Source organism: Pistacia vera, unplaced genomic scaffold (genome assembly GCF_008641045.1).
Source record: "Pistacia vera cultivar Batoury unplaced genomic scaffold, PisVer_v2 Contig73, whole genome shotgun sequence".
NCBI classification, from domain to species: Eukaryota; Viridiplantae; Streptophyta; class Magnoliopsida; order Sapindales; family Anacardiaceae; genus Pistacia; species Pistacia vera.
Genome location: NW_022196590.1, coordinates 1,092,872 through 1,118,523, shown reverse-complemented (window position 1 = coordinate 1,118,523; position 25,652 = coordinate 1,092,872). Strand labels below are relative to the sequence as shown.

At 37.8% G+C, this 25,652-nt stretch overlaps 4 protein-coding genes across 4 annotated transcripts; all 4 read left to right on the top strand.

The window, feature by feature from the left end:
• Nucleotides 1–1,568: 1,568 nt before the first annotated feature.
• Nucleotides 1,569–6,056, top strand: LOC116115017 (apoptotic chromatin condensation inducer in the nucleus-like). The gene is made up of 6 exons (XM_031401159.1): nt 1,569–1,788; nt 2,576–3,878; nt 4,560–4,760; nt 4,853–5,004; nt 5,131–5,594; nt 5,680–6,056. Exons 2-6 carry the CDS (start codon nt 2,606–2,608, stop codon nt 5,999–6,001), a joined length of 2,412 nt encoding a protein of 803 aa, XP_031257019.1. The 5' UTR covers nt 1,569–1,788; nt 2,576–2,605; the 3' UTR covers nt 6,002–6,056.
• A 3,809-nt stretch (nt 6,057–9,865) lies between these two features.
• Nucleotides 9,866–11,652, top strand: LOC116115027 (60S ribosomal protein L30-like). The gene is made up of 5 exons (XM_031401168.1): nt 9,866–10,052; nt 10,143–10,248; nt 10,359–10,460; nt 11,052–11,120; nt 11,219–11,652. The coding sequence occupies exons 1-5, from the start codon at nt 10,032–10,034 to the stop codon at nt 11,257–11,259; spliced, it is 339 nt and encodes a 112-aa protein (XP_031257028.1). The 5' UTR covers nt 9,866–10,031; the 3' UTR covers nt 11,260–11,652.
• A 4,601-nt stretch (nt 11,653–16,253) lies between these two features.
• On the top strand, nt 16,254–19,473 carry LOC116115026 (vesicle transport protein GOT1-like). Its single transcript, XM_031401167.1, has 6 exons — nt 16,254–16,333; nt 17,033–17,124; nt 17,239–17,319; nt 17,437–17,534; nt 17,616–17,697; nt 19,143–19,473. The coding sequence occupies exons 1-6, from the start codon at nt 16,303–16,305 to the stop codon at nt 19,179–19,181; spliced, it is 423 nt and encodes a 140-aa protein (XP_031257027.1). The 5' UTR covers nt 16,254–16,302; the 3' UTR covers nt 19,182–19,473.
• Nucleotides 19,474–22,262: 2,789 nt separating this feature from the next.
• LOC116115004 lies at nt 22,263–23,254 on the top strand. Its single transcript, XM_031401141.1, has 2 exons — nt 22,263–22,571; nt 22,642–23,254. Exons 1-2 carry the CDS (start codon nt 22,380–22,382, stop codon nt 22,855–22,857), a joined length of 408 nt encoding a protein of 135 aa, XP_031257001.1. The 5' UTR covers nt 22,263–22,379; the 3' UTR covers nt 22,858–23,254.
• The last annotated feature ends 2,398 nt before the right edge of the window (nt 23,255–25,652 follow it).

Here is a 25,652-nt window from a genome sequence, read left to right as displayed (position 1 = left end):
GAGATGAAGATAAAATATTCCTTAAAGCTAAAAGTCAAGGGGAATTGGTTAATTTCTATGTGATAATTATCCTTATATATAGTTTGTTTGATTATAGTAGTGTACTATATTCATCATTACTAACTTATAAATCAAGCCATTGTTGATGTTGATATTTGCATCAATGAAAAATACATATCAGTTTGTATAAAACTCGTGATTTTGATGTTGGACCGATGAACGTATGAAAAATTGAATAATATCACAAGAAAATAATTTTTAAATTGATTCGGATACTAAATTTAAATCTTACGTCTACTATTATTGTATTGTTTTTTGTGTTTTTTCTATATACAAACATGACTCACAAAGTGTTAATTAAAAATCAGATTCTTAATCAGAATAAAAAACAAGTTTATATATTATTACAATAACAAATTTATAAAATAAATTAACCTAAAATAAAACACGTGACATGAATTCATGATTTAGGAATTTACCGCTTAATACAATTGATCATGATACGAGTACGTCATAATTATTAATCGTACAGGACTTTTTTTTTTTTTTTTTTTTTTAACGTGGAGACGAAGAAAAATTATTCCTTAGAACTAAAAGTCATGGGGAATTGGTTGATTTTAGCCTTATATATAGTTTGTTTGATTATAGTAGTGTACAATATTCATCATTACTAACTTATAAATCAAGCTGCAATGGACGGGCGTCCTCTAAATCAGGACGCCTGTCCATAGTAAATGGACCCCGTCCATATAATATGGACGGGGGACCATATGAGTGAACGGTCGTCCATATGTTATGGACGGCCGTTCATTAGATCAAATTTAATAACGCCAAAACACGTTGGATGATTTGGATGGTTGAGTCAGCACACACGTCAGCCGGTACAAAATTTCGGTGTAAAAACACCGGTGTCTGTAGCATTGCTGAACAAAATACTTGTTTGTTTAATTATTTGGGAAATACTATTCTATTTTTTTAATTACTTTTAGACCCCTTAAGTTTATTAACTTAATTAAACACCCATAGAAAAAAAAGTTTAAAAATTAATAAAAACAACCCCACCCACCCATAATTGCCAGATTCCGGCAACCACCATCAGTGGTGGCCGGAATCTGTTACAACAGCCTAAAAACGACTAGAAATGGCCGTTTATTTATCGATCTGGCCTTTTCGACCAGATCCGCAGTGGATCTGACCGTCAACGACGACCATAGAAATGGCCGTCGTTGACGGTCAACGACTGGTAGATCTGGCCTTTTGCTGCCGTCAACGACCAGATCTGGCCAAAAAAAGCCAGATCGACACACCATCGGCCAGATTCGACCAGTCTGAGTCGTAACGGCAGATTCCGACCAGATTCCGACGGTGGTGTTCGAAATCTTGCACTGTGGTGGTGGGGGTGTTTTTGTCATTTTACAAATTGGATGTTTTGTAATTATTAATAAAGCCAAAGATATTTTCGTCCACATTGTCTACTGTTTTGGGGCAAAATTGAACAGAAATTTGGATTACCGAAGTAATATTTTAATACCACCCTCCCCCTAGGTAATATTATTCTCGGNTCTTGAAGCAGAATTCTGGGGCCTCGAGTGTCGATTTAGCTAGCGAAGCTGTGAATAGTTGTTTCATTTAGGAGTGTTTTTATCTGGGTTAGAGTAGATTAAGGTTTTGTTGTTGATGTGCTGTTTTGTTTTGAGTTCTCTAATGGTTGGTTTTGTGTTGTGAAAATTAGGGTTTCACATCTCTCTTTTTTCGTCATTTCAGGCTGCGAAGTAATCTCTTATTTCTGTGAGTTTTCGTTCTCTTTCTGTTGTTTCTTTTATGGGTTTTTTCTTAATTTTTGTGGGTTTTTAATTGCATTGTGAAATTAGGGTTTTTTGGTTTGCCCAGCATTGTTAAATTTTAGGGTTTTGCTGTAGTGAGGACTCTTTTGAAGTTATGTTTGTGAACTTAGCAAGCGGAGATTGTAATTTTGTGGGTTTGTGTTTATGCATTGTAAAGTTAGGGTTTTGTTTTGTTTTTCCCAGCATTGTTGAATTTGGGGTTTTGTTGGTTTCATTAAGTCTGCTATAGTGAGGCTTATTTTGAAATTAATTTAAAGAATTAGTGTAATTTGTTGAATGTTAGTGCATTAACAAAATGTTTCCGGTAGCAACCAGATTAGGGGTTTAGTTTTAAGAGGTGAGACATTTTCGGGTAGGTTTCTAGTCCTCAAGGCCACTTACCTGGCGAAATGCCATGATTTTAGTGGTTGTAGCAGGCACTTCTTTCGAACTTGAGTTTGCTGAGTGTGATTTCAGATCATGAAATGTTTGCATATGTTTTCAGTAACAAGCTGGTTTATGGTTTTCTATATTTGCTTATTATATGTTTGGATATATTTTAGCATTCTCTGTGGGGTAGTTAAGAGCTTTTGTTGTGAGTTGCTGACTTTATCTCCATACCTTTGTTATAAGTTTCTCTGCTTCATCTTTGTATTTTCCTTTCCTTTTCTTTTGTTATGTGTTGTATATTTCTGTTTTGAAATAATATCTTTCAGTGGCTGATTGCTTGTGCAATGTAATGTGTTAATCAGAGTTGAGAAGGTGATTTTTAGTTGGAAAAGATGTCGTCTCCATATCCAATTCTTGACAATAAACCAATTGACCAGTGGAAGGTTACAGAATTGAAAGAAGAGCTAAAGAGGCGGAAGTTGAAATCAAGTGGTAAGAAGGAGGAGTTGATACGAATGTTGGATAATGCCATTCGCATTGAACGGGAAAAGGCTGCAAAGGAAGCAGAAGCCGATAATGGTGTTAATAGTGTTACCCAACCAGTTGTTGGTGTAAAAGATGCAGAGAAAGTGCCTGTTGATACTGGAATCGCTAAAGATGTTGTGATTGTTGGTAGTAAAGAAAATGAAAAGGTGGATAATGTCGTGGTTCAGCTTGACATGAACAGTAGTGCTGCTGCATTGGGTCAAGGAGAGGTTGAAAACATAGAATTAGCGGGTAATAGTAACAAAAATGATGCTGCCTTAGGTCAAGAGAAAATCCAAGAAAGTGACATAACAGGTGATACCAACCCTCCTAGAGTGGAGGAGGAGCTGGTTATCCGTAAAACTACTGTGGAGACCAGCACTACAGTTACTAAGAGTTTGGTTACTGAATTAGCTTTTAGTGGGCAAGAGTTGCATAACTCTGGAACACCGGGAGAGAGTTTGAATTCAAATGTTCAGCTGGAGATTGAGGATCCAAAGCCCCAGCTGGAGAATGAGGGTTTAAAGCCTCTGCACAAGGATGACATTCTTGACACCGCTGCTCCGGATAATCAGGTATCTGAGGTCAGCGCTAATTTAGGGTCTCAAGTAAAATCTGATTCTATTTCTACTGATTCTGTGTCAATTAATGAAAAGATTGAACTAAAGGATAATATAATTGCTGATAATGTCAAATTAGAACAAGATGTTATTAAGCAGGAGATGGTGGAACCATCATCTAGCAATATTGTTCCAGTTGGTGGTGAATCACATCCAATGGATGTTGAAGAGCCACTTGAGAGGAAGGCATCTATTGAGGAGAGAGATGACAGCAATGCTACAATTGCAGACATGGGCAAGAAAAATGATAGTGCAGATGTGGGTTATTCAGAAAAGTTAAATTTAGATCGAAGCTCTGGTGACGACTCTATGGAGGAGGATGTCCTGGAGAGTAAACAAATTGATTCAAAGGATAGTTTTGATGAAGTGAGGGACAGAAGTGAGAAAGATGAAGTGTCTGTTGTGAAAGAGGATAGTCCTGTTGATGTTGTCGGAGATGGTTTGTCTGATGACAAAAAGGATGTTCAAGTTGAGAATAAGAGTCGTCCAGTTGTGGCTGCTGAGAAAAGAAAAATTAATGGTATGCTTTGCCCTCTGGGTTTTATATTATTCTATAAAGTTGTTTGTTGCAAATATTACCTTTGTGTGGTTTTCATTTTTCCCCATTACGTGAGTTTGCAATTTTTGTTGCCAATTTAATTTGACAGAGATCTGCATCAAGCTTGTAATGAGAAAGTACAATGAATTTTTTTTTTTTTTAAAATTTTTCATTTTAGATGACTGCGTGCCCTGAAAATACACCCCCCTCCCCCCTCTCTCTCCCTCCCTCTCTTTCATTCAGAAACATCAGCGTGTTTCTAGTTTCTGGATAAGGCAGAAGCAGTAGTTGCAACCAAAGGTGATTAGATAAAATTAGCTTTCTTCAGGGAAATACCTCTAGGAAACATTTAACATATTCAAATGGAAGGTCTACTTTAATTGGCAAGATGTGGTCCTTGCCATAAATTTTTTTTTTGGAAAATGTGGTTTTTAAGCATGCAGCCGTACTCATCTTTAGAAAGTTGCCTCTGAAAATTCATTGTGTAATTTGTTTTATCGATTTTTTGGTCATTGCATATGCCTAGACAATGGCACTCTGGTGATTTGAGTTTCTCTGTCCTTTCTACTGGAAAAAAATTTGAATGTTAATTTGATTCCTTAATGTTTCTTATACATAAAAACTTAAATGTCTTCTAATTTTGTGTGACAAACTGCTTCACAGATCAAGAAACAGTGGGAAGCAATGAGCCTTTGAAGAGGCAACGCAGATGGAACTCTGAAAGCCTCAAGCTTCCAGAACAGCAGAGTTCTAATCTTACACCTACCACCACGCCGAGGGACACATTTCAATCTAGTGCTTCGAAACGGAACCTCTCTAGATCCGATTCGGCAGTCAGTGATGATACACCCAAGGAACGTGTGGGTGAGTTATTGTTCTCTTAATTTGATTATAAGATTTTTACCTTGTTCATTTAACATCTAAACAACTTCAATCTCAACTTTTTTGGTTGGCAGTTCCACCTTCACCTAAACCTCCAACTAATTCCCTCAGGATTGATCATTTTGTGCGTCCTTTTACTCTAAAAGCTGTGCATGAGCTTCTGGGCAAAACTGGAACTTTCACCAGTTTCTGGATGGACCATATCAAGACCCATTGCTATGTTACTGTAAGATTTTTAATTCTCTCGCAGTACAAGATATGAATCCTCTCTTTTATGTACATTTTTCTCTGTGGGTTCAGATGGATTTAATAAATCTTTTCAACTATTTGGAAAACTTCTTTGATGATGCAGTATACATCAGTTGATGAAGCCATGGAGACACGTAAGGCTTTGTATAACATACAATGGCCTCCAAATAATGGTGGACGCCTGCTGGTGGCTGAGTTTGTGGATCCCCAGGAAGTGAAAATGCGAGCAGAAGCTCCTCCTCAGTCGCCAGCTGCACCCACCCCTCCCGCTCCAGCTCCACCTGCCTCGCAGCCCCAGCCCTCACCCCGTCAACCAGCTCCCAGACAGCAGCTCCCACCACCGCCAACTCTTCCACCACCACCACCACCCGTATCCAACCCAGCCCCAGCTAGAGAACGCTTCACTCTTCCACCCCCTCCCCCACTCCCAGAAAAAATTGACCCACCAATCGTGACTCTGGATGACCTATTTCGCAAAACCAAAGCGACTCCTCGCATCTACTACTTGCCTCTATCAGAAGAACAAGTTGCGGCAAAAGTTCAATCGCGGAGTAAAAACACCAAGCAGTAGGGATCAAGCTATAATTTACCCCTGGCTGTTCCCGTATGTTAGATAATGGTAAGAAAGTATCACATAATATCGTCTTTGCAGGTCTGCAGGTGTTACTACTACATGTAGGAAGGAATTGTTCCAGCCAAGCTTGGGGATCTTGTTCGTTGATGGATTTCGATTTGGGTTTTCCGAAGGCTGTGCCTGCCTGAGGCTTATGTTTTATTTAGTGTTAGAAACCTCCTCCCCCTACAAAGCTGAGAGCTTCTGTGGTGTCGTGTGTCTTGTTTTTCTGTTGAACCAGAATTCCAAGTTTTATGAACTTCTTGTGATGTTGTTAGATCATATTTCTAACTTTTGGATGATATTTTCTTTCCCGTTCAAGTTTGGTCTTCATTGTAGATTCTGCAACAACTTTGATTAACCAGTGTACTGGCTTTTTGAACTGCTATTGAAAATTTGCCTAATCTTCTGCTTAATTTTTAGTTCATTGAATTTTCATTGTTTCGATTCATAACACCATTTCAAGTCAGGAATATTTGCGGCAGTTCTTCATCCAAATGCCAAAGTTTTCTTTTGATTACTGAGGCCTCTATTAACAGTTATTTAGTATCGGATCATATTCATCAGAATATCGTTTAGATTTTCTTTTAATTATTGTTTTTATGATTTAGAAATCTCGACTTTCCTTTGTAAACTTGAATTAGAACTTGTCCTTTTCGGAAGTGGAAAACAACGGACTATGATCTTAAAGGTACTCGTGAGAGAATCTCTGTTTTAAAAGCCAGACCGGATCGAACCGGCCCTCTAACTGGTTTGATTGGGACCCGGTTGTGTGTCTGGTCCGAGCTAATATAAAACTTGTTGTCATTTAAAAACCGTTTTAACTTGTTATCAAACCGGATAAACAGTGCGACCCGTCTGGTCGAACCGGACCAGTTGGTGAAATGGGTCAATGTTTAAAATGAAAAAACACTAGATCTGATTTATTTTTCACGCGACTCCACTTCTCCCCTCTCTTCAATCTCTCAACTCTCCAAAATCACAACTCCCTTCTCAAATAATTGCACTCAGTCTCAATTCAATCTCTCAACTCCACTCTCCCTTGGACCTTTGCTCAACGATGGCAGCACCTCATTCGCTGGATTTTGACGATAATGCACTCCCTTTCTCCCTTGCTCGATGACGGCAAGACCTCCCTCGCTGGATTTCGGTAACGACGCACCTCCCTTCTCCCTTGCTTGACGACGGCAACACCTCCCTCTCTGGATTTCGGCAGCGATGCACCTCCCTTCTCCCTTGCTCGACGAAGGCAGCATCTCACTCGTTGGATTTCGGCGACGATGCACCTCCCTTCTCCCTTGCACGATGACAACGGACGACGATGCCTCCCTCCTTTGCTGGAATCGACGACGACAACACTTCTCCTGCTCAAAATCGACGAAGACGACAACACTCTCTTTTGTAAAGATATTTCCACTTTTTTTTTTTTTTTTTTTTTTTTTTTAATGAATCTATTGCTTTCATGCTTTGATGGATAATTTGTTCACTAAATTCGTATGTAAAAAATACTTTGCGGTTTTGTTATTAATTATTATGTATTTTATTATTTAATTTGTAATGGATGATGTTTGGAGACTTTGGATTGTAGTTAAACTAAGATTGTTATTGAGTCTGAATTGGGTAGAAATTAATTTGGTATTCTGAAATTTTCAAAAAAAAAAAAAAAAAAGATATTTTGTTTTGGTTGTGCTAACATCACTGGTCCAACCAGCCGGTCTAACCGGTTGGACCGGTTGACCCATGACCCGGGCAGTGAAGCGGGTTGTCCTCCGATCCGGGTTTTAAAACAATGGAGAGAATTACAGGGTCGTTTTTGTTTTATTATTTCAAACCCTATTTCTTATTCTATTCCCAAAATACCTGTTTGTTTAATTATTTGAGAAATACTATTCTATTTATTTTAATTATTTTAGACCTCTTAAGTTTATTTACTTAATCAAACACCCTCAGAAAAAAAAGTTTGAAAATTAACAAAAACAACCTCACCCACCTATAGTTGCCAGATTTCGGCAGCCACCGTCGGTGGTGGCCAGAATCTGTCACAACGGCCTAAAAATGACCGGAATTGGCTGTTTATTCACCGATCTAGCCTTTTTAGCCAGATCCATGGTGGATTGGGCCGGAAAAGGCCATATCTGGCTGTTGTTGACCGTCAATGACGGCCATATCATTGGTCGTCTCTGATAGCTAGATCTGGTCTTTTGTGGCCAAATCTACCAGATCTGGCCGTCGTTGACCGTCAATGATAGCCATATCATTAGCTATCTCTGACAGCTAGATCTGGCCTTTTGCGGCCGTCGACGACCAGATCTGGCCGTAGATTTGGCCAGAAAAGACTAGATCGACACACCACTGGCTAGATCCGATTGGTTTTTTGTCGTAACGGTAGATTCTGACCAGATTCCGGTGTTGGTGGCTAGAATCTGGCACTGTGGTGGGTGGGGGTGTTTTTGTTATTTTACAAAATTTTTATATATTTGGGTGTTTAGTTAAATTAGCAAACCTAGGGGGTTTTTTTTGGTTCATTTTTAAATTTTACCTCGTAATACTCACCCTATTCAACTACCCAATATTATTCCTAAAATCCTATCCAAAATAACAAAACAAACGCACCCATAGGTATTTATGAGAACTCAAATCCTGAACAAATTGGTATAACTAATAAAACTTACTTGAAGCACAAAGTGCTCGCGAGAGATCCTGAACCCTAGAAGAACCTTGAATCCTTACCACTTAGTTTGTGGTTGGAAGGTAAGACCTTAGATTATTTAAAAGTTTTGTGTTTAAAACCTATTAAATGGTCATTTATCACAATGACTTATCTGATCCATTGAACTTGTAGGATGGCTTATCTGACCTATTCGGCTTGTAGAGTGTTTAGAGATTAGTTGAGGTGTACGAAAACTGGTTTAGACACTTTGATTTAAAAAAAAAAAATCTCTTAACCCTAGATGTAGTGGGTACATAACTCAAATCTTAAATATTGTGGGAAGGTTATTTAGAAGTCTTGTGTTCAAGACCTATCAAGTGATCATATATCACAATGATTTATCTTACCCATTGGACTTGTAGGGTGACTTATCTTATCCATTACGCTTACAAAGTGTTTAATAGACTTTGAAATTAGTTAATATACACGTAAGCTAGTCCAAAAAATAAAAAAAATATAAAAATAAAAAAACCTCTTAACCTTAGGGGGCATTTGGTTGAGGGTTATATAGGATTACTGAGGTTATGTCATCTTATATTACTTGATTACCACGTTTGACTGTCAAATAATATAAGATTCTGATGATCTTTCAATACCAATAGTAGTTATTGTTGGTAATATTGGAGGTAATCAAATAATCTATATTTTCTTAGGTATTGTAAGATTACTTGGTTATCTTATTTTTGTTACAATTTTATCCATTATTAATAAAATTTTTGGATAATAATGTCCTTGTTTTAAAATCAATTTACATGAACATAGCTTTTACAATTTTACCCCAATTAATTAACTTTTTGGACAAAATTACTCTTGAACTCAAAACAAATTGTAGCCCACCCAAGCCACCACCCCCACCCACTTGCTGCTGCCAACCGTCGTTGCCAGAACGACGCACAGAAGGTTGAAAATGGCCTCTGTGAGCCGATATGGCCATTTTTGGCTAGAGATCTAGCCAAAAATGGCCACATCGGTGATCTCTGGCCAGAAATGGCCATATCGGCGCACAGAGTCCATTTCTGGCCTTCCGTGCGCCATTAGGTTGCCAGCTACTGGTGGCAGGTGACCAACAGTGGCTGGGTTGGTGGAGGTGTATTATTGATTTTTCAAACTTTTATTATGGGGTTGTTTTGCTAAGTTTTTAAATTTAGGAGGGTTATATACATAGTTATATGTAATTAGAAAATAATTCAGTAATTTAAGTAATATACTTACCAATCTATTTCTCCCAACCAAACATAGTAATATAACATACCCACTAATTTATTCCAACTAATTAAACACATTTCTTTAAATATTTCTAGTAATCTTAAAGTTATATTTTTTTTATTAATATAACATTCCCAATAATATAATATTTATTATTAAAGGGACCTCATATATATTAGGTACGTAAGGCGAATCCTAGATAATGTGTGAGACTGGTAGCAAAAGTAATTTTTATCATAAATAATAATATTTAGTCATATAATAAATAATACAAAGAAAACGTGAATAGCACGTGCACCTGAAAAACCTATAAAATGTTCTGCCTCTTCAAGAATTAGGGTTTCTGCCTCTTCAAAAACCCTAATTTCCGTAAAGATAATTTTTTTGTCGACAAACAAATAAAGCAATCTAAACCCATCTCCATAACAACTTGCCCTCTCATTTTCCAGGAAACAATCAGAAAAAAAAAAAAAAAATGGTTTCCAGCAAGAAAACAGTAAGAGCAATACTTAGATTTCTTTCTATGTAATCCCCAAATCAACTCTTTAACCATCAATTTTTCTTCTGGTTTTCGTTGTTTTTGCAGAAGAAGACTCATGAGAGCATCAACAACAGGCTGGCTCTTGTTATGAAGAGTGGGAAGTACACGCTTGGCTACAAAACGGTTCTTAGATCTCTTAGAAGCTCAAAAGGTTTGATTTTTGTTGTGTTTTATAGTTTCTGGAAGTAAAAGTTTTGATTCTTTTGTCATGAGATTTGAATTTTTGATGTGGGATTTTTCGTTTTGTAAATTTTGGTGCAGGGAAATTGATTATTTTGTCTAATAATTGCCCTCCTCTGAGAAAATCTGAGATTGAGTACTATGCCATGCTTGCGAAAGTTGGTGTCCACCATTACAATGGAAGTGAGTATTTTTGTTGTTTTTGTTTTGTTAAATTTTGAATTGGATGTGAATTTTGAACAAACAAAAAATTTTATGAATTATTGCTCTGAACTCTGACTCAATAATAATTGGTGAAGGTTATTTTATTCTTAAGTCATATTGAGATTTCTGGTGGCATGATAGATGTGTATATGTGTACGAATGCGGTTGTTGCTACGGCGATTTCTTCTTTTTTTAGCTGTTTGTGTGTGAGGAGTAGTTTTGAGGGGAGATGTATAAGAACATGATGATCCCTTGTTGGTGTCCATCTTTGCGGTTTTAGACTTCATTTCCTATACTTAGTGTATATGAGAGTTTGTGACTTTTATATATTTAGCTTACCGACCATGGTAGGAAGGATCTGTTATTGGACTTACAGTTCAGTTGAATTTCATGGTCATGGTATGGGTCCATGATTCGATTGTGGTGGCTTTTTTGTTGGTTGTTGTGTTATCGGCATTTTTTTACCAGAAATTTGTCTGCCCCCATTTTTGACTTGAAAATGTTTGGTTGATATTAGATTTCCCACTTAACAGTTTTAATTAACCACATTCTTGCTGATGATTTCACCAGACAATGTCGACTTGGGAACAGCTTGTGGCAAGTACTTCCGAGTGTCTTGCTTGAGCATTGTCGATCCAGGTATTATCTATATAACACAAACACAATTCGTTACGTATCTTTTGTTGTAGTATGCACCCAAAGAAATTTAACGCACCTCACTTAATCTTTCTCTGCAGGTGATTCTGATATCATCAAGACTCTACCGGGTGATCACTGAGCAGATTTCTCTTCAGTGCATATGGCATTTGATACCGAACGCCGTTTATTTCCTCTTTTTCACTTCAGTGCATATGGCGTTTTATAGCGGGATGACGTTTGTTTCCTATATTTCGATTATATTTTTCCCTTTTGAATGTCGTATAGGCATTTTGGATGTTCATGCTGAATGTTATCTGCTTATATAATCTAAAATTTTGTTTAGCAAATCTGCTTCTGAAGCTCAGGTTTTGTTATGCTAAACAAAAATTATAGGCAACACATATTTCATTGTCATTACAGTAATACTCCTATGGCTTAAGGGCGATTTGGCATTGATATCAGTAACTAACGATGTTACTCTTTTTAACGTTAATCTCGGATATGAGATTTGGCGGTGGCAGTGTTAGTTTTATCAAAGTCTTTGATCGTAAATTTTTTAAATTTATGTCAAGTATCTCACGGTTTCAGAAACTAAGTAAACCCTTCTTTAACAATGTTTGATTTATCGAAGTCTTATATCATAAAACATTGTATTGATTAGCTTACGAGGGATTTATAAAGTAGCAAATTTACCCCTTAGAAATAGGGATGGGCATAATACTTGTCCCTATTGGGACTTGTCCCGACCTGCCTCGAACAAGGCAAAATTTCCCCTAATCGTTCGAGATTTGGGTGGGGCTTGAGTCGAAAACTGGTCCTTGAATTTAAGGACGGGATTGGTCTTGTCCAGACTCGTCCCCACATATATATAGTAAAACATCTTTATAATCATAGGTGCGTTTGGTTCATTATTTTGGATAGAATTTTGAGAATAATATTGAATAGTTGAATAGAGGAGTATTACGAGGTAAAATTTAAAAATTTATAAAAAAACCTTTAGGTTTACTAATTTAATTAAACACCCTAACATATAAAATGACAAAAATACCCCTACCACCTGCAATGCCAGATTTCGGCCACCATCGTCGGAATCTGGTTGGAAAATCGCGTTACGACACAGACCGGTCACGCGTCCGGTCTGTGTCGTAACGCGTCATTATAGTCTTTTCTGGCCAAATCCACCACAGATCTGGTCGGAAAAGGCCAGATCTACGGCCTACTATGGCAATCGACAGCCGGAAAAGGCCAAAACGATGGCCAAAGATATGGCTGTCGTTTTCGGTCAATGACGGCCATTTCTTTGACCGTCAGATCGGTGAATTACCGGCCAGTTCTAGTCGGTAATTCATCGTTGTGGCAGATTCTGGCTAACACCAACGGTGGTTGCCGGAATCTGCCAAGTATGGGTCACGGGGGTGTTTTTGTTATTTTTTAAACTTTTTAAGGGGGTATTTAATGAAATTAATAACTTTTGAGGTCTAAAAGTAATTACAAAAAAAATTGGGTAATATTTCTTGAATAATGTGCCAAAGATTATTTGGAGAATAAGATTGAGAATATGGGTAAGAATAATGAACCAAACACGGCCCATATGTTGGAACCAATTAAATTTATTACTATAAGGAAGTTATAATTTAATAGACGTGTAGTTACAAAGATTATTATTTTAATTTTTGATTTTATAGTTCATGTTTTAGTAGTATTAGGATTTCAATTCATTGTTTTAGTAGCATTAGGATAATACGAAAATAGATATAAAAAAGTCATTGAAAAATTGAGCGATTGGATTTGACAACTTCACTACACTAATCAAATGGATATTAATTTCTTTCTCAATAGTCCAAATGAGTAACAAATCGTGTATGTTTTAACTGAAAAAAAAAAAAATCATTACTAGAATTAGACAAGAAGAGGAAGGAGATAATATTAAGGATGATAGTACAAAAATACCAAAAATTTCATGCCAAGAAGCTTTAAACATGCTTGAAAGCTAAAAATATTTTGGCTTCAATAAGAAGGTGCTAATGCTGATGGCTTATTACGTATCCATAAGATAAAAGATATGATAGCAACTCTAAAGCATAAATCATTGTCTTAAACAACTTTAAATAAATATTTTATTTTATTTTAAGCCTTTAATGTAACATAATTTGTATCTTTTATAATATGCATATAATTATTATTATGTAGGGGCAAGTTCTTTAAGACAAGACCTAGAAAAATTACAACTTATTATAATGTGAAATTTACTCTAAAACATCATTGTTTCAAACAACTTTAAATAAATATTTTATTTCATCTTAAACTTTTAATGTAACATAACATATATTTTTTGTAATATCCATATAATTATTACTATGTAGAGGTAAGTTCCTTAAAATGGGACCTAGAAAAATTACAACTTATTATAATGTAAAATTTATTCTTATTTATAACTGGCTTAAGTTAGGACCAGAAGTTTTTATAACTACATGAAGGTTATTCATATATAGAGTATTACTATAGAAAGAATCATATATATATATATATAATTTTAACCATTTAATAGTTGAAAATCAATTAATGAAGCTATAAATTATAATTGTTTGAATATTTTATGAAACTATATATAAACAGGTAATAAATAAAACTATATTAAATATAATAAATCATTATAAATATTTGTAATACATAATAAATATGTTATATATGTATAATGTATCATTTGATATACATAATTTATATGTTATTTATGTATAATGTATCTTTTGATATTTTGATTCATTATAATAAATCAATAAATCATTATAATTTTTTTTTTTTTTTTTGTCCCTCACTGAATCCTTATTTCAATTCCATTACCTAATTGCCCTTGTTATATTGTGGAAATTATTTATTTAGAATTGATTATAATATATATGTATAATATATCATATGTAATACATTATGTATAATGTTATATATTATTTAGAATATTAATGAGACATTGTAATATAAATGGTATAATTTATTTAGAATTTATTATAATATATTATATATTATACATTATATATAATATATATAAAATAAAAATTATACATTATACATGATACGGTATTATCCATAATTATAATATTATATATTCATTGTTAATACTTATTACTTAATACAATAATACATAATATTATACCATTAATATATAATATATTTACATATATGTATAATGTATTATAATTATAATTTTGATATTTTGATTCATTATAATTTTTTTAAATCATTAAATTTTTTTAAAAATTATAATGTAAAACCCCAAACAGGGATTTCGGGGATTCCCTGAATTCCCCGTTTGGGGATCGGACCTAATTGGGGACTCTCCGTTTGGGCTACGGGCCAGGGAATAGCCTTGAGCTTTCAGGCCGAGGCCAGAGAGGGGTCCCCGACCCCGACGTGGCCTGTGCCCATCCCTACTTAGAAATGATTATTTAACTTTAATATTGGACTTTGAATACAAGGGTGACATTGTTAGTTTATCAGAATTTTGGATCACATATGATATCAACCAAATTTTGTATTGTAGACATTTGTTATCATTTATTATAATTATGCAATAATACTAAGTTATCTAATAACAAAAAAATAAAATTACAAAGAAGCCCCACTATTTATCTTTCATGATTTTGAAGCCCATTTGTTTTCACATATGCAATGTAGGAATAGAAATAAATTGAGGGACAAATATAATTATTTTTTTATGTTTAGATTATTAATTATGAAATTGGAGACAACTAAAATTATAAGCTAAACAAAGACGAACAAATGAGAGTATCCCCGAAGATGAGTAAAAATTTGAGTTCAATGATAACAAGTGAGAGTATCTTCGATATCTTTTTCTTTGAATAAAACATCAATTCCAGCAACGATTTTATTAGATATCTTATAATTAGAATTCCTCATTTTCCAAGCCAGTTCCTTCGCCATTGCGAATCCTAGTTAGATTCAGGCATGATACACTTTTTATTTATTGGGAAAACTCAAGTACTCTCTTTCGAATCCAGTTAAAAACTTTTAGAGATCTTTTTTCCTTTTAGAAGATACAAGAGTGAAATAATCATAATATTGATATTGGAATACCCAAAAGATTTTTGCATTGTATCATTTCTAGGTCAAATGGAATTCATAGGTATAGGAAGGAGCTCAGTCAAATAAAGATGTTTTCTTTCCGCCATATTTCAATTGTGAATATGATATATAAGAATCACTATTACAAATAATATCATACCCTTGATCGTGAAATATCGATTGCTTGTTGAACCTTGTGAATTGCGTGTTGAGCTCAATGAATAATAGTAAAAATCTAAGCTTAGTAATAACCAATGATAGTATTTAAGCTCAATAGATAATAGTAACGAACGAGAGTATTTAGATGGGAGTAAAACCCTGAGTTCAACGAACAATTATAAGTTTAGCTATAAATAAAATCATTTTTTTTTTTTTTTATGTTTAGATTATTAATTATGATATTGGAGGCCACTAAAAACTGTATGTTAAAATAATATATTTATGTATATTGGTTATATGATTGATTATAATCACTATACATTTTGTTGTTGTTATATATATATATATATATAAAATTTATATGTAAAAAGAAATTTTGCAGTGAAAAGGCATTTCAGCCTTTTCACTGTCAAAATCAATCTACTATTAGTCTATTACGTCTGCCAAACGGGTCAATGATGAAACGCAGCGTTTCGTATCCCGAACACGTAACTTAACCGGGTCGCAAAAACATTCTCCGCACCGATTAGTTTCACGTAGATCAACCAATAAAAATTGGCCGCGTGGGACCTCAACGGTTTTATTTATATTATCGTTTTTTTTTTTAATTTCTTTCTTAATTTTCATTTCATTCCCAGTGATATTTCTTTTTCTCTCTTCTTTCCCGAGAAACAAACAGAACTTTTAGTAATCGATTCTCGCTTGTTCGTTTCTTGATTTCTTCGTCTTCAACGCATTGGATTCAGGTCCTTGTAGATCGAATCGTGTTCGTTCACTTTTTTTTTGTCAGATTCAGCGAGGTAAATGTTTCAGATCTTTAGTTAAGTGAAAGTGAAGTTTCGAGCTCGTTTCATTTTATTTGTTTGTATTCCTAACGATTGATTGATTTGTTTTTCTTTTTAATTTGTCTGTGCAGTGAAGTCGACGAGTCTCTGAAACATCGACAATGGTTTCGTTTGAAATGAATGACCGTAAAAGTGAGTTAACAGTGATCTTCTGGTGTTATTCTTGTTTTTCATTATGTTTTTGATCGTGAATTTTTGTTGTAATTGTGAAAGCCAAGAAATTTGTATATGAATATTTGATTTGAATAAGTTAATCAGTTTAAAGATGTTAGTTAGGGTTTTTGCTATTGCTTGAGCTGGATTTTAATTAGTTGCTGGTGTTACGGAGCTTTGTTGAAGAAATGTTTATTAGAAAAATCTATCATAAATATTTGATACCAGTTGAGGTGCTGTTCATCAGTTAAATTTTTTAGTAGTTTTTATTTTATTTGTTTGCAAGATTTGCTTTCTTCTAATTGATGGTTTGCTAGTTAAGAACTTTTTGGAATTTCAAATGGTCCATAGTTATGGCAAAGTTATCATCTCATAAATTTCATTTATTACTTACTAGCTTAAGACAGAAATATTGGATGATTAAGGAGCATTTGTTATATTCTAGATATCTTTGACTTGAACGTGGAGAATTTTGCTGAAATTTAGAGCTCGAATATTTAGCTCGCGTGCACGTGTGGACTGTGAAAAAAATTCTTGCAAAATATGGAACTATATGTTTGATGTTTCTGATTAAGAGGGGCAAAAAGAAGCAATTATATGTGAATTTGGGATGGTGATTGATGTCCTTTTTGTTTGAAAGATTTTACAACTAATGATTGTTAATGTAAAATGGAACAGAGATTGGGCTTGGGTTGACAGGATTTGGAATATTTTTCACATTCTTGGGCATCATCTTTTTCTTCGATAAGGGATTGCTGGCCATGGGAAATGTAAGTCTTGTTAGATTTTTTTTTTTTTTTTTGGTTTTTTATTATTCTTATTATGTTTTGGCTTATTTACTGAATGATATTTGATTAACACTGGCATTCTGTTGTGGCCTTTAGATTCTCTTCTTCTCAGGGGTGTCTCTATCCATTGGTTTGAAGTCCACTATGCAGTTTTTCATGAAACGTCAAAACTTTAAGGTTCTGATTTTCTTACTCTCTCCCCCTTTGTTTCTCAAGTTGTGGAGTGTTTTGTTCATGTATTGTCATCCATCTTTGTCATTCTTTAAATTTCTTGTGCTTTTGTTGATCGTACAGGGAACCATCTCTTTTGGTCTGGGCTTCTTCTTTGTTGTTATTGGTTGGCCAATTTTTGGAATGATTCTTGAGACATATGGGTTCATTGTGCTTTTCAGGTATAGTAGAATCTTTCATGCTTTTATTTTTATTCATTTATTGTACATAATTCAAGTTGCTAATGGTATTTTTATATGCAGTGGTTTCTGGCCAACACTTGCTGTTTTCATTCAGAGGATACCTTTTCTTGGTTGGATATTCCAGCTACCATTTGTCAGATCGGTATGTTTATTCTTGGACTCAAATTATTCTCTGTCAACTGTGAGATTTCTTGTAAGAGATTGCAAGTAGACTTGTGAATATATGTAATTCATTTTTTCTTTGAATTGTATTACATTTGGGTTCATTGATTCTCTCTGAAATGCTAAACCTACTTTGTTTGAATATTATTTTTGTTGAACTATATATTATTTTTTATTTGGAGTTGTGAGAGAAGGAAACTTTGAAGAGTGATATGGAAAACAAAAGATTTCTTAATCTTGGCTTTCAGATATACTCATCATTTTTTTTTTCTCTTATAAATCATTCGATTTTATTGAGTTGTCAATGTTGGCTTCATGTTCGTAAATATAAGTGGTGCAAAGTGTATCGTTGCTTTTATTTATTTTTTAATTTTAGCGATTCCATGTTCTTAATAGCAGTTAAGGAAATCCTACTCATAGAAAATAAGGAAATAGATTTTTGATTATAAGTGGTGAATACTTTGTTTCTTTTTTTTTTTTTTTGGGGTATTTTGGGTTGTCTATGCCATTCACACAGCACTCAAGAGAATCAAATCGTTATGTGATATTTTTATTTCATGATAAGTTGGAGCATGTCATATGTCTTAGTTTATGCTATAGATTCAAGGATGAGAGTCATGTCTTGACACAGACATGGGATATCATATCCTAAAAAGCTGAACATTTGATATGCACGCGTATTTCTGCATTTATAGTAGTAATCATGATTATTAGACTCTGATTTTCTGTTTGTCTTCTTTTAGATAATTATTAAGCTTGTAGTGTGGGAACTCCATAACAAAGTTTGCATAGTACTCTCAAATTCTTAGCATAAGGAAAGAGTTGATGGTAATTAGTGATGCACTCTGTTTCTCTGCACATAGCCTAACTGTGGAGGTAGAACACTCAGAATTTCATATCTAGGTGGATTTCTCACTGTGGGACGTGACATGAGACAATAATACCTATGAATAGGCACATATCTGAATTTTGAGTGACACAGGATTGTATAGATGTTGGCAAACATACAGTTAACATAAGTTTTGGTCTGAATGTGTCCCCTTCATGAACCCAAGATGAGTTTGTTTGATCGATTTGTTACGTTGACTGAGCAGTGGAGAAGTGTTTGGTCACTTGTATGCATTTGAATGCCTCTACTGTTTTATGGAAAACATGTCTTTCAGAAATGGATTATTTTGCTTTAAAAATGTGGCTTAAGAATCCGTTATATTATGCCTTTTAAACTTGAGTCATCTTTATGAAACTTTGTGGAGGCTCAGAAACTTTATAGAAATGAAATTGTTTTGCTTGAATACTGAAAGTTAAAAAACAAGGCATGATTTCATTGTATGATCACTTAGACCGATATGCAGGTACATTTATGATGTCTGAATGTCTCTCTACTTGATATAATGTAATAAGCGAGCTTGTTTCTTTAATGTGCAGTTATTCGACAAGTATCGGGGGAAACGGGTGCCTGTATGACCTTGCTATGGAAAAATGAGGAAGTACAATGTAGTGACAGCTGACAGGTCCACTTGTAAAATACTTTGGATGAAAGACGAAAAATTCTTTGGTTTAATTCACATGGTGACTTTAGAAAATGAATCTCATTTGACAGTTAACCGAATCTCTTACTTGAAGAAAGAAAACGAAAACGATTTCATCATTCATCGTTTTAACGATTTCATCATTCATCGTTTTCTTTAATACTCTATCGTTGTTTTTATTTTAGCGCCATTGCTGAAATTGAATATAAGTTTTGTTTGTTGTCAAATGTTCGTCAATCCGTTCATGCCAGTACTAGTGTCACGACCCGATTGTTTCCCTTCGGACTTGTGTGGCCTTAGAATGTTGTGGTGACGCACACTAAATGTTTGATGAATGTAGACCTAGACTTGATTTTCGTTTGCAGGAGTCAACTCTTGTTAGAGAGAGAGTTTATCGGTACATATACTGGGATTAATATCTGTTGATGCTGGATTTTGCACCAACTAAACGCACGTGCAAAATGGTGCAGGGGGCCTCGAAATCACATGTAAAAATAATGGATGAGGGATAGTAAATGTAATAAAGACAATTTTTAAAGTGGTTCGGATGCTAAGGTAGTAAGTCTTACGTCCACTGATGCTTATATTGATGATATGAGTCATGTCGCTATTAGCTGACTGACTTTACAATGATATTACAAGGTATCGATTCCTGAGAAAAGAGAGAGAGAGTAATTAATTGAGTGAAAAAGGTGCCAATCCCTTTAATGAGAGATGAATTCCTAATTTATAGTCAAATGCCTTGAGACAATCATCACTAAATCTGCGAGTTTGTGGGATTATCCGTGCAAATCCTTCTTTATGTCACATTGCCCACCTTCCAGAGTGATTTGCGCGATTTAGAGCTGGGATTGGACACGTGGGAGCACCACAGCCTCTTGACTAGCCTGATGCGCGCCCACTACCCTGACAGACACAGACGGTGTCTGTTCCAATGATCCGACTTTTGCGGGCTAAAGGGTCCTGACGTCAGCCCTTATATTTTTAGGCATAACAGAAGCCCCCTAGTTTTTAAGGTTTGAGGATTGAACCTTAGAAACTACAGGTCGTGCCGTGGTTAGATGATTTCTGAAAACTTTGATCTATTCGAAAATAGGTCGGAGCGGCATTTGCACAAGTGCGACCTCGCATGCCTAAGGACGAGCGACCTGGTTTTGCCTGATGTCACCCGTTTATTTTGGTAACAAGAAGACATTTAATGAAGCCATCCCTGCGCTGACAGGTGTACCCTTTGCGTGGTGAATGCCAACCAATCACATTTAATGCCTTGCATGCTGAAACAGTGCGCTTTATCAGGGCATTAAATGCAATATGCGTTGGAACGGTGCACCTTACCAGAGCATTAAATGAATATTTGAAACGCAATTAATGCTCAGAGAGAGATATGGCTGTCGTTTAAGCTTTTCAACTGGAAGGGTGTAAGTTTGACGTCATCCAGTCGTATCGCTCACTCTTCCTCGCTGATGAGTGACACATGGCCAAGATCAATGGTAAGAAACCTTTACCGCTCGAACGTCGTTTCAATTCCGAGAAATCCAAACGCCGATCCACGCGCTATAAAACCCACAAATCGTTCTGAGGCAATGTTACCAAAGCCTTTTTCACAGAGAACAAAAGATTTTCATAGGCTAAGAACCTTTGTCTTCCAGACTTGCATTTTTCCGGCATCTGAAGCAGACACCGTCATCGTATTTCGAGAGGTAAGAGTTTTCTGGCCATCATCTCATTTTCCATGAGTTAATGGCGTCGGTCCTCCGGTAACCCATCGGAACTAGTCGTCTGTGTCGGGTTCGAGCCGCGAACGGCGACTCAAACCATGTTGCTAGGGTTTTTATTTAGGATTTAAGGGAACGTATTTCCTCCCATGTCATCGTACAATATAACGTACGGAGACTGAATAATCCTTCTGCTTGTCGCTTTTGCAGACTGACAAAATGGACCACTCAGATACCAGACCTGAGCAGGGAACCAGCTCGTCCTCGCATGGTGCTCCTAGCATCCCTCTTGAGGTTTTCTCGGTACTCACCGAGGAAGAACTTAAGAAGGTAATAATCCAATTCGGCATCGAAGTGGACGTATTCCACGACCTAACGCACTTGTCGCGATACCCCTCAAAAGGCTTGGCTGTGATCTCCGAGGAGATTATCAAGGGTGGAGGACTTATCCCCCTGCACCCTTTCATCAGGTCGTTCTTGGACCACTTTGGGGTCGTGCCGATGTAGCTGACCCCGAACGCGTACGTCATTGTTGTTGCAACGTAAATCGCGTGCCGGGAGAACGGACTGGGCGAACTGACAGCCTTGGAGCTCGCCTGCTCGTATTATTTGAAGAAGAGTAAGGACAATGATTCGTATTACTTGTCCAGGCGACCTACCATTGCCGACGGGATACACAGTTATCTCAGCAACGCGGGGGCCTACGAAACAAAGTTTTTCTTCTTTCGTTACGATGGCCATTGCCACTTCTTGGATCTGAGTAGGCTTCTTTCTCTTTGTTTGTATTTCTGTTTTGTTTTTGACGAACTTATTGCGCTCGAAGCGTGTTCGCTCTAACGACCTAATTTTTCTTTCTGGACAATTAACAAGACAACTGAGCTAGGGCTGCTCCACGACAGAAGAAGAATCTTGCAGTTCAGCTCCCTTCCTGAAGACAAGCGCGACGCGAGGACGCTTGTGACAACCGAGAATTTGCAGAAGTACGGTTTCTTTAACGCCAACGCGTCGTTAGAACCTCCACAATGTAAGTTTCCTTAACTGACTCTTTTCTTGGTCGTGGAACAGAATACCTTCACTAACCTCGCCTTGCATGCAGTAGCAACCATGCCACCAAAGGAACCAGAGCAACCTCGTCGAAGGCCCATCAACTTTCCTCGGACGAAGAAAGCTAAGGCGGCCGAAGCTGCACGAATAGCCCCCTAGGCTGAGGGCGCGACCCCGAGCCAGCCACAGCCGGTAGAGGACGCACCAACGCGAACCACGAAGGTCGCCCAACCGTTGCCTGCTCGGCTAAGGACGAAAACCGTGGCCCAGCGGAAAAAGAGGAGCAGATTTAGGCTGAGGAATCAAATACTGAATCCGAAGGCGAGCAGCCAAAGAGGTCGCAACCGGACACGAGCAAGTCGGGCAAGGCGCCTATGGATGGCACGACTGCTATTGAGACTGCGAAGAAGGGTTCATCAGTATTGGACTCGCTGGGGCATCTGCTGGAGTACCTGCAGCCGGTGGTGTATGCCCTGCTGGAATGCGGACTTTCGGAATCTTTCGAGCAGTTGGCAAGTTCCAGCGACGTGGACCTCATGTCCACATCGATCCAGCATATGAGCAAGGTGAGTGAACTGTCCTCGGCGAGGACTTAACTTCTTTTGATTACCTAACTTTTTCTTCTTTTGTTCGTAGGCTCTCCTTTCCATGAAAATGTCCATGGAAAAGGCACAACTGGGAGCTGCGAAGGGAGGTGCTACCCTGAAGGAAGAGAACGCAGTGCTTAAACGAAGCTTGGAAGCTGCCGAAGCAGAGAGAAACCTGTCTCTCGAATCAGCGAACAGCTATTTGAACGAAAAAAACGTGACTCTTCGCACGGTGGATTTCCAGAAAGCACAGCTTGAGAAGTAGAGGGAGGAGATAAAAGAGCTGCAAAGGACTGTAGCCAGTTTCTCCAGATTGGTCGGGGAGAAGGACCAGGAGTTGAAAGCGACCTCCTTGCAGGTCTCGTGAGCAGAAAAGGAGAGAGAGGCCTCTGAGAAGCTAAGGCAGGCTCTTGAAGTTGAACTTCAGGAGAGTCAAGGGAAAGTTGCTTCCTTGACAGAGGAGGTTGATGAGAAGGCTGCCGAATGGGCAATCGACTCTATTTATGCCTTGCGATCAAAAAATCCTCTTCTAGACATGTCCGACCTCCCGGCAGACTGACAGGAAACACTTATGTCCATGACACGGGAGGATGATGAAGCAGCGGCCTTCCGACCAGAAGGTTCGGGACACGCAGCGGACAAACCCTCAGCCGACCAACCCTAGGTCGAGGAGGTCGGCCCCGTAGGGGCTGGATTAAGTCTTGTAATCATGTTTTCCTTCCTGCTGTACTTTATAGCAATGAGATACATTTTTGCCTTTACAATTTTCTGTTCGCTTTATCATACATGAGTTCTTTCCAATCGTTTAGATTCATTGAGTCAAAGATGACATAACTTATTCACACGAAATGGATTATACACAAAGATCGTTTACAGACGCTCAAGATAAAAACTTTACAAAGAAATGACTTACAAAAAATCAGAAATTAATTTACAAGGAAAGCTAAGTTCGGAATTACTGATAGTATGGTCGAAGATGTTTAGCATTCCAGGCCTGAGGTACCTTGGAACCGTTTAGCCTTTTGAGATGATAAGTCCCTGGTCTGATTACTTTGTCAATGCGATACGGACCTTCCCAGTTCGGCCCTAAAACTCCCGCGCTTGGTTCTCTGGTTCCGAGGAGAACTTCTTTTAACACCAGGTCGCCGAACTGGAAGTCTCTTCGCCGGACCTTTGAATCGAAGAACTTCTTCGCTCGTTGCTGATAGGCTGCTATCCTTAGCGAAGCCTTGCTGCGATGTTCTTCAATAGGGTCCAGGCTCGCCCTTATGAGTGCTTCGTTATCTGTCTCCTTGTATAAGTCTCTCTGAAGCGAACAAGTTCCTACCTCGATGGGAATCATTGCTTCACACCCGTATGTCAGCGAAAAGGGTGTTTCCGAGGTGGAGGTTCTTGGAGTTGTTCGGTATGCCCATAGGACTTCGGGGAGGTCGTCGGCCCAATTCCCCTTAGTTGCGCCAAGCTTTGCCTTCAGAGTGTGCTTGATGGTTTTGTTGACAGCTTCAACTTGGCCATTTGCTTGCGATCTTGCCATAGAGGGGAATTTCTTATGGATGCCCAGCTCGTCACAAAACTGTTTGAATTCCTCATTATCGAACTATTTTCCATTATCTGAAATGAGGGTATGAGGGATTCCAAAACGGCACACAATATTCCTGAAAGTGAAGTCCTTCAGCTTTCTGGTCGTGATCGCGGCTAGCGGTTCGACTTCTACCCACTTGGTGAAGTAATCTACCGCGACCACGACATATTTGACTCCCCCTCTTCCAACTGGCAAGGGGCCAATGAGATCGATCCCCCACATGGAAAAAGGCCAGGGGCTAGTCATAGTTATCAGTTCGTGGGAGGGAGCTCACTGTATGCTTGCGAACCGTTGACACTTATCGCATCTCTTGACAAAGTCGTAAGCGTCGTCTTGAATTCAGGGCCAATAGTACCCTTGACGAACAACCTTGTTTGCAAGAGATCGCGCGGCTGTGTGATTACCGTAGATCCCTTCATGAATTTGCCTCATAATGTAGTTCGCTTCTTCGCTGGTTACACATCGAAGGAGAGGGGCACTAAATCCCCTCCTATACAGCTGGTCCCCGATGAGGGTATAGCGAGCGGATCTTGTTCGCAGGACCCTTGCCTCGACCTTGTCATCCGGTAAGATCCCATTCTTAAGGTACAGAAAAATGGGAGTCATCCAGGAATCAGAATGAGTCGCATTCACGGCCTGTTCGATCGGGCTGATACTTGGGGTTTCGACGAGCCGAATAGGGATGCTATCTGGTGCCTCTGAGTCCAACGACGAGGCTATCCTTGCCAGGGCGTCCGCCACAGAGTTGTTGTCTCTGGGAATCTGCGTGATTTTATAATGTTTGAACGGCTCGAGTGCGGCCTTGGCTTCTTTCAGATAACGGACCATGTTTTCTTCCTTGGCTTGATATTCCCCCAAAATTTGGTTGACGACCAGCATGGAATCGATGTACACACTGATCGCGGTTGCGCCCATTTCTCTGGCCAACCACAACCCGGTGAGCAGAGCTTCATACTCAGCCTCGTTGTTGATCGCTTTAAATCTAAACCGAAGAATGCCATGAATGCGGGCCCCTTCGGGGCTCAAGAGAAGGAGACCGGCACCGACCCTTTTTCTGTTCGATGACCCGTCAACGTAGAGGCTCCAGGTCGACAGGTTCTGAATATCTTCCTGAATGGCTTCGCCAGGCTGTTGCTCGCTCGAAAGATAGGAAAATTCTGAGATGAAGTTAGCAACTGCTTGCCCTTTTATAGTCGATCTCGGCTTATACTTGAGATCGAACTGACTTAATTCCATGGCCCATTTAAGTAATTTACTCGATGCTTCTGGCTTTTGAAGGACTTGTATGAGTGGGTAATTAGTCATCACATGGATGGTATGGGCGTGGAAGTAAGGTCGTAGCTTTCTGGAGGCGATCAGCAGGGCATAGGCTAATCGCTCCATTTCTGGATACCGCATCTCGACATCCATCAAGCACTTGCTCGCATAGTACACTGGCCACTGCACCTTTTCCTCTTCCCGAATCAAAGCTGCACTGG

Excerpts from the sequence above, each read along its gene's own strand:
- LOC116115026 (XM_031401167.1), top strand. The coding sequence starts at position 16,303 with ATGGTTTCGTTTGAAATGAATGACCGTAAAA. Across the intron at positions 17,535-17,615 it reads GGGTTCATTGTGCTTTTCAG|TGGTTTCTGGCCAACACTTG; the intron begins GTATAGTAGAAT and ends TTTTATATGCAG. Across the intron at positions 17,698-19,142 it reads AGCTACCATTTGTCAGATCG|TTATTCGACAAGTATCGGGG; the intron begins GTATGTTTATTC and ends TTTAATGTGCAG.
- LOC116115017 (XM_031401159.1), top strand. The coding sequence starts at position 2,606 with ATGTCGTCTCCATATCCAATTCTTGACAATAAACCAATTGACCAGTGG. Across the intron at positions 3,879-4,559 it reads TGAGAAAAGAAAAATTAATG|ATCAAGAAACAGTGGGAAGC; the intron begins GTATGCTTTGCC and ends ACTGCTTCACAG. Across the intron at positions 4,761-4,852 it reads TACACCCAAGGAACGTGTGG|TTCCACCTTCACCTAAACCT; the intron begins GTGAGTTATTGT and ends TTTGGTTGGCAG.
- LOC116115004 (XM_031401141.1), top strand. The coding sequence starts at position 22,380 with ATGGATGGCACGACTGCTATTGAGACTGCGAAGAAGGGTTCATCAGTA. Across the intron at positions 22,572-22,641 it reads CGATCCAGCATATGAGCAAG|GCTCTCCTTTCCATGAAAAT; the intron begins GTGAGTGAACTG and ends TTTTGTTCGTAG.
- LOC116115027 (XM_031401168.1), top strand. The coding sequence starts at position 10,032 with ATGGTTTCCAGCAAGAAAACA. Across the intron at positions 10,249-10,358 it reads ATCTCTTAGAAGCTCAAAAG|GGAAATTGATTATTTTGTCT; the intron begins GTTTGATTTTTG and ends ATTTTGGTGCAG. Across the intron at positions 10,461-11,051 it reads TGTCCACCATTACAATGGAA|ACAATGTCGACTTGGGAACA; the intron begins GTGAGTATTTTT and ends TGATTTCACCAG.